General features: G+C 37.1%; 1 protein-coding gene across 4 annotated transcripts in view; it reads right to left on the bottom strand.

Moving 5' to 3' along the window:
- VTI1A (vesicle transport through interaction with t-SNAREs 1A) overlaps positions 1-12661 on the bottom strand; it is a 272706-nt gene that overhangs the window by 98166 nt on the left and 161879 nt on the right. For 2 of the 4 annotated variants that reach the window (XM_050305758.1, XM_050305757.1), the window contains one exon: positions 10188-10249. In XM_050305758.1, coding sequence (XP_050161715.1) covers positions 10188-10249 — 62 coding nt within the window. Of the gene's footprint in view, positions 1-10176; positions 10250-12661 lie in introns of all 4 variants that reach the window. The other 2 variants (XM_050305761.1, XM_050305760.1) reach the window with 1 other exon arrangement.

Here is a 12661-nt window from a genome sequence, read left to right on the forward strand (position 1 = left end):
AAATAAGATGGTCTTTATATTCCAAAGATGTCTTCACAAAAGTCTGCAGTACTGGATTTTCTGACGCTGAGTGATTATGAAACCCCCTTTTGTTCTCATAACTTCATGATGTATATCTATAACTCTTTCTTGTTTGTGAAGATAAGACCAGCCTTGTCTCTCCAAATGCCTTTTCAAAGGAAGATTCACAGTTGTTTGACTTTTGATCTGTGTGGCAACTAGCTCGACCACCTGCGCTGGGTTTGAGCAGTTACTGAGCTTGCTTTGTACCAGCTTATGAACACAGCAAGCCTTTTACACCAGAACAAGCTGATGTGTGAATACACCAATTTACAATGTAAATACAGGGTCCAACAATATGGGCATCTTTAATGACCAAATGTGTAAAGTGCATATATTGTTTACTGATTATATCATTAAATAAAACAGATGGCTCATATTCTCCATCCACCTACAGTGGATTAAAACACAATGGTGTAATAGTCTGGTAAACTGGTAATGTGAAACATTGCTTTGTACTGGTGTAGTAGTATAAATAGCTGTTCATAAATGAGGTACAAAGCCCCACTGCCACTAAGAGTAATTAGCTGAAGGCCGTACTGAAAGAACGCCACCTTCACAATCAACACGTGTGTGCCATTTACACTGAACACTGCATTTGAAAAATATAGTGGTGACAGAAAGGAGCAAGGAAGTTTCTTGGCATGGATAAAGTAGACCATATGCTTCCCAGCATCTCGGGAAGACCAGGCACACTTAGAGTCATGTTTCTCCAAGAATTCCCTATTTAAATGCATTATTTGCGGCCATGATAAGCATGTCAGAGAAACAACACTGTTGGGGTTTTTTTGCTTGCATGAGCATTTTTATCTGGAGGAAGGCAGGGAGTTAATGCAAAAATCTTAAACTAACAGTAGATCTACTAAACAAGTAAAAGACAAGATGTAGATTTTGCTCTAACTCACAAATATTACAAAAACCTTCTGGGTTACACCCTGGTTAATATAGCATATTCCAAGCTAAATAAGAGTTCTTAGGTAATAAATACCATATAGTAAGATCCTGAATGCTAAGCTATGTTAACATTCATGGAAAAACGTTAATATTTGCAGAAGGTATATAGGTCAGTGAAAAATTCTCCTGCTATGTTTTTAAACTGGAGAATACTAATACCATTTATAATTGTAATAACTTGTAGCTCCTGACTTCAAATTCATTGGCTAATTTTTCAAGACTTCAAAAAACCCCACCCAACTAATAAACTGACTTTAAAACATGATTTTAAAATCTCAGTTATAATCCTGATTCTAAGACTGAAGGAGCAGTCTTAGAATTAGAACTGAAAATACAGGTTTATCTGAAGCAAGCAGGTTGCAAGAGTCTATCTCTTGTTTATATTATTCTAGATATTTCTGAAACAATTTCATTGATTTTCAATGAATTATTTTAGAGCTATGCAAATGTTGCAGAGAACATAAATCCCAGTGTTTACGGCAAAATTGTTTTTCTCTATCTTTCCCTTTTTGCTTGATTTCCACATTGACCTTTCTTTACCTCTTTGATTAGATTCAAATCATAGAATGGCTTGGGTTGGATCTTCCACACCAGTTAAAGAGCCAGCCAAAATTAGCAAGTTTTCATCCTTCCTATCACCAAGTAGACTAAACAATCTCTCATTGTATGGCCAAAGTTTCTCATCCATGAGTTTGTTATTCTTCAGACAGATACTCAGCAGGTTAGTGATATGTGAACATTTCTTCTGCAGTGTTTTAAAGGTCCAATACAGTATTACATGCTACCCAGGGATACAAACTCTTCCTCAATTTTGGTCTTGTCCCACAACAGCACTAATCTATCTGCAGCAAACTCTGAGTGATCCTGCTTTTCCTTAGCTGTTGACCTCTCACAGTCAAAATTTATGGCCTTCTTTATAAAACTACAACAACAACAACAAAAACACCACCACCCCACCTCACCCCCAACCAAACTTTGCTCAAACTAAAAGAGATCCTTTTTCAATATTAGAGCTATGGATGAGCAAACAAACAGCTATGACTTGCACTTTCAGGTCCTGGATTTTGTGGTAGAACTTCACTGACTGACTTGAACAAAAATTGTACTCAGCAAATCCTGAGTTTTCCTTTTTCCAGATGTTGGTCAGTTAATCTCTTATGTCTCTTGAGCACAGCCAAAACCCTGACCTGCTACTCTGACCTAAACTGAAAATGATCTAATCTAAAAGATTACCAAATAAGGACAAGATTCTGATATCACAGCAATTTTAAATCAGTTTAAATCATGGTTTCATTGTTTTCTTAAAGGTAAAGTACTTAGTGTGTGACCAGAATTGTGTTGGAAATTGTGCTGGAAGGCTAAATTAATTTTGCTTTTATTAAAAGATGAAAATTTTAACCAAGTGTGTCAAGAAAAGTGCCAAGTGCCACTGTAAATCAGAATGCACAAAAGAGGGTCTTTACCTGATAAAGATTAATAAAGATGCTGCAGACACATGATGGGAGGCTAGGCAAATTAATTTGCATTTCTCCATTTGTTTCCAAACACTATCTCTATCAAAAATGCTGGTGTGTCACAACTACTGTATTTTTCTTTAAATGTTTAGAAGTGACACCAAAAAAGTAAAATCTCTGTAATTTGTGGATTTTGTTTGAGTTTCAAATGTTGCTTTTAGTATACAGTCTAGTTCTAGTTTTATGGGAGCCTTAAGGGTATGATTTAATTTTGGTGTCTCTATTTGTAAAGCTCAGTGACACCTACACATGAAGCTACTGTTTGGAGAGGCTGAGCTTCCAGGATTTACCTATTAGAACACTATCAAAGTCTTACATTTTTACATTCCTGAATCCCATCATAAGGCTTGGCTTAACGAAAACTAGAATCTGTAATTTAATTGTGTACACCATTATTTATGTTCTCTAAGTCTTGAAAAGTTCAGCAGAAATTTCTTTCCACAGCACAAATCACCAGAAATCTCCCCAAATGCACCAGCACATAAAAGCTCTCTGTCTACTCAGGAAAATCTCTCTGTCTACCCAGGAAAAAGCATTTGGGCTAAACATTAGGGAAAACCTGGAAATATCTGAAGAGATGGGGAATGTTGAGCAGTGCAGAGCAGGCCAAACAAATACCTGTCAGGATTGAAACAGGGTCAGTCAATCCTGCTTTAACACAAAGGTATGAACTTTCCTGAGATCACTTCCACTTTCTATTTCTTTCTGTAAATTTATGGATCAAAATGAAATCACTCACGTGGTGAGATATCTTGCATGTGTGTGATAGGCTGCATTTAGGAATTTATGGCTTAAACACTCTGTAGTAAAAGGTATGTGTAAAATTTGACATATATTGTTCTGCCACAGTTGTAGCATCGGTGGTGTCAAGAATATGATCCTTAATCAACTACTAGCCTTAAAGAGTTTGACTTAATTGATTTCTGAAGAGTTGTCTCCAATTATTTCAGCAACTACTAATGTCAGCTTTTGCTAACAGGTTCCCTGCTTCACATAAACAATTCTACCACATTCAAAATATTTTTACCACCTTCACCATTCCTGAATCCCATCGTCAGAGAGAACTCATCCAACTGAAACTTACTTTTAACTCCCGCAGTAAAGCCCTGCACTGACCATGCTGATACAAGACAGGCCTTCTCATGAAAGCATGTCATGGGACACCTATTGTGGTTCAGACATGACAATGCTGACCATGAAATGCCTTTTGTTTCACTCATGACACTGTGAGCCATTTCAGGCTCTAGCTGCTTAATGGCAGTCAACATATCTCAGCACAGAAAACAATCACAAAGGGTTACATGATACTTAACCTATTATGGTGCTTTACATTCTTGGTATATGCAGTGTAGGAGTAGCTAGGATAATTATCCATTGGGATCCTGCTTTCCTGCAGAAACACAACTGTGCTTTAGATAATGTTCTTTCCAGCTGTTCAGCTGGACACAAGTGATAGAAGGGGGGGCAAATGAGATAGTAATTCCAGATGATAGAAGAGAGGGAAAGGAGAGGACAGAACAAAGGCCATTGTACATTTGAAAAAGGAATGGAAAAAGAGAATTAGAAATATTGCCTGAAGAATGCTGAGAACCCTGCTTAAAATGGACATAGTATAGGCAGCTTGACAAGTGGATAAAGCTTTCAAACAACCTGAAAAATAAAACAGTGCTATGGCATAAATTCTTCTATCTCAACGAATGAGGGACATACCCTTCTAAGACTGCCTGGGTACAAGGAGATTAAAACACTGAATTATTTTATGCTATGCATTTAAATTATTAGATCAATCATGATGCTACTTTTTTCAGGTTTCAAGAAAATTTAACTTTGTATCAACAGGGTTGTTAGAGATGAAGGTTTGCAGAGGCAAAGGTGGCATTACACTAATCCCAGCTACATGTTGCAAGGCTGAAATTGGTCCCATTCTGTAAGGCATTCAGTACCTATGAGATGGAACTCTCCATGCTGCACCTATAGTGGTTATACAGCACTTCAAAAGGCTTCTGCACCTTCCATGGTGCATGAACTGAACAGTATTTCTAACACTGAATGAAAGTAGATTAAGATTTTTCAAAAGTGTCTTGGAAACAACACACACAACACTGTCCAAGAAAGATGAGCAAGGTTTATAAAATGGCTCTCAACTGATTATTAAAAATAAGAAATGCATCTTACATGCATCAGATCAGGCCATACCTGAACTAAGGGAGCAAGGAATACACAGTGTCCCATTCTATTTTAAAATATTTGCTGTTCAGACTTGGAGGTACATTTCCTGTTTTTTTTTTTGGTTGGACTCCTAATGATGAAGAATGCTCACCCTTGGGAATTTTGCTGACACTACATTTATGTTTTACAGATGTTTTGTCCATCACTTCAATAAAGAAACAAGGTTTCTTTTTAAAGTTAGAGATGAAGGGAGGAACAACTAGATACTAATTAATGCCAAGGTTAATCTGGAATAACAAGGACTCATATTGTGATTAGCAGCACCACAAAGCTTCAGTTTCTTTCTGAAAAGATTCAACAGTTCATAATTGATAAAGGTTAGTTGCATAATAAAATACAAACATGTACAATAGTGTAAGAATCATGTAACTATATTAAATGTTTACGAGTCAGGAATATTTTTTAAAAAAGTTATTATACTGACAGTAACAAGCATTAAAATACCTTATGTGTGTTTTATGGTTTCCAGTTAACAACAGAAATATTAAGGACATGATTTGCAAGGAGCACAATAAAAGCTGCGCTGCCCCACGAGATGACCTGGAATCATTTTGCCACTCACTCCCCCCTTATTCAGTCTCCCTTCAGCTAAGGGAATTGCTCCTCTGGTTTAAGTTAACCATATGCTTAAATATGTTCCTGAATCAATGTCTAAATTACTGAAGTAAACAGCTGCAGCTGTAAATATTCAACATGGAGCAGACGTTGCTAGAGGATTTACCGTTTCATTTTGCAGTGTAGAAATACATCTTGAAGTAAAAGTAGAAATATATGTACCAAAAAAAGTTGCTGAAACAGTTTCTACTCACACTTCTTTTGGCTTGAGACCAAATATGCAAATATCCCTGCAGCAAAGAGGAACTCCTCTATTAGCATGAAAACAAGGCAAATCTAACTGTATGTTAAACCTCACCCTGGATCAGTGATAGAAAGACCTGTCTCCAGAAAACTGCAGAGACCTGACAGTCATGGCCTAGTATGACTGATACTGAGACAAGCTTTAGCTCAGAAGAAAATCTTTTTCTGTTATGGACTTTTAGGGATGGAAACAGAGATTGGTAGGGAAATAGGGGAAAATTACAGTGGTAACACTCTTTGTTTTGGTTTGTGTCAACATGGACATGAGTGTCTCTGCTGCTGTCCTTCAACACATGGAAATGTTTTGGCTTTCTAGTCAAACAAGAAGGCAGAGCAGACATCATTAACTTTTTACATCTCTAGTAGTGTGAGAAAACAAATAAAGGAGTCCTGTGCATACACTGCTGAACAGTTCTGCCCTACACTGTTCCCTCAGCCTAATGACCTCTGCTTTACCACTTCTGAAGCTGATTGAGAACTACTAGAAATGACTGCAATCCAGGCCCAAACTCTGAAGGCCAATCCTAAAAAGCATCTTTTAAATCACTTCTGCTTAGGACCAGAGGCAAGGGACACAAGCTGAATGCTGGGAAATTTCAGTTAGATACCTGGAGAAATTGCCTGTTTCAATGCCCAGAGAGGCATTAGTACCTCCAACCTTGGATGTGTTCAAAACTTGACTGGAGAAGACTCCAAGCAACCTGCTCCAATGAGACTTGCTTGAATAGGAGGTGGGACCAGATGACCTCTAGAGGTGCCTTCCAAACTAAATTATCCTATGATTCTATAAAATGTTGAAAAATAACCATAAGGTCTGGACTCTCCTGGATCTCAAAAGTAGAAGGAAGTTTCACTGGAAGTGATTCAAGAAGCAGGACTCCCAGAGTTTTCCTGGACATAACAGTGAAGAAGCTTGACCTCAACTAGCACAGGGGACAGACATTCCATTTCTGATTGTAGTCACATTGTCATGCATCTGTTGGCAAGTCACATAACTTACTACCTGAGAGCTGAACACTTACTGCTTCATTTCTAAAGGTAGTGTCTCTGTCCTTATGGAAATCAAACTTTAAAAGTCTCTTTTATAAAAGCAGATGTGTTCATAAGCTTCTCAAAGAATCATTGATAACAATCCAGAAGATTGAAATCTGAAGATTAAAAGGGAATTGTTGGCATAAAAATTTCCTGGTAAACCAGACTGGATAAAACATTGACCTGGAGAGTAGCAGCTATTTTTCTAAAGTATTTTTTTCCCCACAGTTTGAAGGGGGCTAGATAGAACTTATCTGCCAATTGAATAAAGATTCAAACATACTAAAATTTTTATCTGGTTACTTTTGGGTTTGTTTGTTTCCCACTGGGCCGTGTGTGGCTTGGAGACTTTCCAAATTCTTTTCTTAAAAGCTTTTCTAGGCTATTGGCTTAGGATATGGCAAAAGACTGAAGCTCTTCCAGAACACATTCTTTTCTGCTTCTTTCTAGCACACTCTGCACTTCTCAATTCACATTGGGGTAGAGGTCAAGGGATAGAGAGCTGAGACAACCTGTTCCAGTGCCACATCACACTCATGAATTTCTTCCTAATTCCCAATGTAAATCTGCTCTCTTTTTGTTTGAAGCCATTCCCCCTTATCCTAGTAATGCAATGCTCTAAGAGGAATATACTAGTTTAGCAGAATCTAAGTAGATTCTACGGGGAAAAAACAAATATATATATAATGAATGTAGAGGTCATTTCAATGTAAGAACATTTAAAAACACTTATTAGAAAAATACTCTTGCCCACATACCTCATATACTGGGAGACAACAAATTCCAATACATAAGGCTAGGTACCTTAAATTGCTAGAGTAGCAAACTGGGATAGGAAGGGCAACCTATCTCTATTTTGCCACTGATCTCCTTTGTGAACTATGGCAACCTACAAAAACCCCATCTCCAGAACATTTTATGCACAAACAAATGGCCAGGGAATTCATCATACAAAGGCAATAATTTAGCCCTCTAGCCATCTAAATACCTGACTTCTTCATGTATTCGTCAAGATTCAAAAGACAAGCTGCTTTACCTTTCCCAGACAGTAAAATTAGAAATAGTTAGGCATGAATTTGAGGCACAGGGTGTTAGCCTGGCAGACAACTTCAAGCATATCAGCAAATGCATATTGTGTGAGCAGCAACTACACTGAGCAATGTTCAGTTTAACATAACCTTTCCTGTACAATATTGATGGGAAGAATGGTCCTCCAGTGTCTTATTTTATTGGTTTCAGTAATTATGTGAAACATTGTGTGGCCTGTACTGAAGTATGCAGAAATAAGGACACAACTACCAATCTGTGCTAATTATATTTCTTACAGTTGTATTTATCTAATTCACGCTGATTTCTTGGGGTCTGTATTTTAAGATTATTCTTGTAGCTAAACAACATTGGGGTGATGCTGAGGCTGGGATAATGCCCAACTACCCAACAGACACAAACAAATTAATTTCACTGTAGGTCTATCTATTATGAGGTTTCAAATAATATCCTGAGAATTGTCTACTGGAAGCTGCTTCTATGCTGGCACTGCTTTTGGCACGTTTACCTGAACTGAGCTTAAATCCTAACCTGCCTTTCATCTAGATGGGTGACTCAGCTCAGCATTTTTGTTGAAGAAAAAGGAAATCCAATGCCTTCCTGACACACAGAAACGTGCCATCGTGGTGTTCGACTACAAAATCCTTTTGTCTGAAAAGAAGAGGCCAAGTATATTTCAGAAAGATCATATTTTTCATTTGGCTTATGGAACACTTATAAACTAGGACTCCTAACTGTGATTCCCAAACACAAAACAAAGTCAAAGGTTACAGCATATGTTTTTGTTTCAGCTTCTTCAAATTACTTGCAAATGTATTCAAACACAATATGAGGAGATACTTTATTTTATTGAAAATAACAGACTACAGGGTGCTGCAAAAAAGGCTGGGGTACCTCAAGCATAAACATGGAAAGAATACATTGGTTTAGAAACCCATAAATCCTTATTTGAATCTGCCAACCTGAAAGCCAAGTAAAGCCCGAAAAAACTATTTTTCCTAAATGCTATGTCTGATTAAGCCATACTATTAAATGACAGCTGAACTTTAACATTAATATGATATTATTTAAATAACTGCATGATTTTTTTTTACACTAAAATGATGAATGATTTTTGGACAGCTCAATTGACATAAAGCAAGAAACCGCTTTAATGAGATTTGACAAAATGGAGACATATGCAGAATATTTGTTACAGCTCATGTCGCAGAGCCCTTCCTGAGGAGACTTGGGTTTAGTTGTGTCTTTTCTTTCGTTCATTTTTTTTATAGTTTATTTTGATTGTCTACAGGCACTGAACCATCCCTTTCAATTGCCACTTCCTTTCTCCATGGATTTTGAATTTAGCTTGTGTCATTTACATATTACTCTTAATCAGAGAATTTTATGTATTACAGTTTGGAGTTGGAATTGTAAGAGATCTGCGGAATGAAGGCATGAGGTTCAGTCATTTTAACCTTTGTCAATGTGGTACACAAGGAACTAACAAAGATATTTTTCTGAGGAGACTAGTGGAGAGATACGACTTTATTTATTTCCCAAGCCAAGTGACAAATCAACAACTCTGCTAAAACTTCTCCTCCTTTTTACTTTTTTTTTTTTTTTCTAATAAGCCAATTGCATTAAGCAAATATGGAACATAAAAGCCCGTGGTAAGGGTAATTTCATACTGAACTCTTCAGAGCACTAAACTCCCCTAAAACTGATCTTTCTTAGCACCCAGAAATGCTTATTTGAGGGATACTTTTCTTCTTCAGGAAGCAGAATATATACAGAAATGGACATCACAGAGAAGCTCACATCCAGAGATGCCACTAATTCAAAAGAATCTGTCTGAGAATGTACTGATGTAAATTCAAGGTGAGAAGTAATCATTGGATAACTCCCTCCCTGCAGTCCCACATAGAGTTTTGGGATGCTGCAGTTTTCCTTTCTGTATCACCTCCTTTTGATCCCATGGACAATTTTCATATCAGAGGAAGCATGGGAAAAACATGTTAAAACTACAAGGGTTGACACTGTGTCTGCCCCATTTATTTAGGCAGAACTGATAACTTTAACCTTTTCTCTGCATGCAAATTTATGCTGCCCCAAAGCATTTACAAACTTTCTCACTTTAACAGGAAAGCAAAACCCTCAAAACCCCCAAATCACTCAAGAATAAGAAACACAGCAGTTCTTATCAAAAAACTTAATTTTACAACACTCATCCAAAACCCCCCAAATAAATACAAAGAAACAAAGATGAGAAATCATGATGCAAGGGCTATCCCTCAGGCTACAGGAAACTCTTTCTGTAGGTGTGACAAAGCCTGCTATCTAACCACGCTGGCTTCACTGCCAGCACTCATCCAGACATTCTACATAGCAGCCTGTGTAAAAAAAAGTCAGGTATGTCAGCACAACGTTGAGGTTGAATTCAAACTGAAAATAAAGGCATGGAAGGAGAGAAGATGAAAAGAAAGAGGAGAAATGTCCCTACCTTGGCCTTACCTTCGCAACATTCCCGTCAAAATCCTGGAACTCTTCCCCAGGTTTGCATCTGTTTCTCTAAGCTGGGGAGAAAAGAGTCTCATTAAAGGTAAAAGGCAGACATATTCCCACCTGTACAAAGGACAGATATCTCTACTGTTGTTTGAGTCAATCAACTTCAGGTTTAGCCCACAACAAGCTCTCAAAGCCGCTGAAGCTCTGAAATTTAAAAATGTTTTGTCTTGTTTTCACTTACATAAAGATGAAACCCAGGGAAGATAAGACATTGAGGCAACAAAGGTGATTCAGGATAAAGAGCAAAAGCTTTACAAGTACAGGGTTGCAGGTAGAAGCTGTATTCATTGGTATCCATAAATCCCACTGATACGTGTATGTGTATTGGTTATGTATATTAGTGAAGGCATCAAGGGATGAAGAGACAGCCATGTACTGTTTTCCTGATGCTTTATGAAAAGAAAAACTTATCTTTCTTTCACTGTTTTTCAAAGACAGTAGTTTAAAGAAAAAACAGAAATACAAAATATTTCCTTTTACCATTTCTCTGTAAAAGAAATACGCCTATATTGACCCTTAAATACAAAATTTGTACTGACCTTACAGCAGCCACCTTGGGCATGGGTGCTCAAATAGTTTATAAATAGTATATAGTGTATATATATGTACAGAAGGCACAGCTGTATAATATATATTTCTTTCATGTAAGGATCTCTGACTCACTCAAGACCATTTTTGTAGTTTATTAGGACAAAGGAAACCTACAGCTTACAGCTAAATTTAATTAGCTGACTTGTCCTACAGCTCTCAAAAATGTTGCAAAACTTAGGTAAAACTCAGTAAAAAAATGAAACTGTGGAGATACTGATGGGGAGTTCTAAAGCAAATGAACTTCATAGTTACTTCTACTGCTCTTTAAAAGGGGTTAAAATATCCCCTCTATTTTTGTGTTTATTAGTGTCCCACAAAAGGAAATCTAGAAATGAAGAAGACTACAGGAAGAATGCAGTTACTCTCCTATTGCCTCTTTTGTCACTGGCAGATAGAGGAGAGACATCTCTTGACTTCTCAGACATCTTGAAATCAATGGGACATCAAAATCTACTGTAAAAGATAATCTAATGATTCTGAGCATTTCAGTTAAGAAGTAGCAGGGACCACTGTTTCTAACATGCCCCAAAACACAGCTGTATGTACATACTAAAAACCATTCTTCTCACTATGAAAGCTGAATATTTACCTCTTCATTATCAAATCAGATTGAAAGGATGACCTGACTCATTGACTTCTTACTAAAAAAGACTTTGTTGTAGTAGACAAAATGTGTCCTGTGTTATAAATCCATCAAAACAGCAACACTGCCAAGAAGAGTGGCAGTCTTCCAATAACAGATCACCTTCATCACAACAAACCACTATTATATCTTGAATATATGAACAGCAGCAATATTAAAACCAGTGTCTATTCTGGAGCCCAATACTGTAAATATTTGCTATCAGATTTAACATTTATTACTGAAATCAGTAGTTGCAATCAATGACACAAAACCTTTTTGCATAAATTTCCCCCTTATTCTTCTAACAGCTATTAAAAAAATACCAAGTAGAAGCTGGGACTGGATAACACCAATCAAGACTTGCTCTTAGCAATATCATATTCAGTGGGAAGGCTTGCACTGACTCTCAGATCTCTGTAATTATGTGCTATGATGGAACAAAGATGAGCATTATATTCCAGGGAGGCCATTCCCTCATTTTTTCCTGATTCATCTAGACAATTCAAGCTCCAGAAAAGCAGTTTAGCCTGGTTTGACACAAGTAACAGAAGAAAAAACGTCACAATAATTTTTAAAAGGCTCATTAAAAAGCCAAGTTCTTATCTATGCTAGAAGGGAATCTGAAGTACAAATGTATGCTTTATATTGGTCTTTTATTATTCATAAAGATGCGTTTAACACTTGGGGCTTCTCCTCCCTTTTCACAGAAAAGTAGCACTCTCCTTTTTACCATTAAATGTTTGATCCTAACTTTCCTCTCTTGCTGCAGGATTCTACCTGACAGCTAGAATCAGTGCTGATAGTTAGGAAGGGGAAGCTGAATCTTAGAGGTTTGACAAACTCCTCTAAGCAAGACGACCTCATGTTTTTATGGTAATAAAAAAACCCACAAAAATAAGTGGAAGTAACATTAAAAAAGAAACAAACACGTATACACATAGTTGGAAGATCTCTAGCTACCTCCCAAGAGAACACTAAAAACCACCTTTTCTTCCTGCACTGGTAGAAAAAAAAACCAACATAAAGAGTTTCAAACTGTTTGTTTTTATTGAAAATGGAATTATCTGATTGGAGTTCTTTCATTATTTCTTTACCAAAGAACTGCTGGCATGCAAACCTCTTAAATGGCATAGGATGGGCACTTCCTTGTTTCACAGAACTGCTGTAGTGAAAACATTTTGAAATAGGCTTTGATATTAGTAAT

Source organism: Myiozetetes cayanensis, unplaced genomic scaffold (genome assembly GCF_022539395.1).
Source record: "Myiozetetes cayanensis isolate MyiCay16 unplaced genomic scaffold, myiCay2020 scf10, whole genome shotgun sequence".
Lineage (NCBI taxonomy): Eukaryota > Metazoa > Chordata > Aves > Passeriformes > Tyrannidae > Myiozetetes > Myiozetetes cayanensis.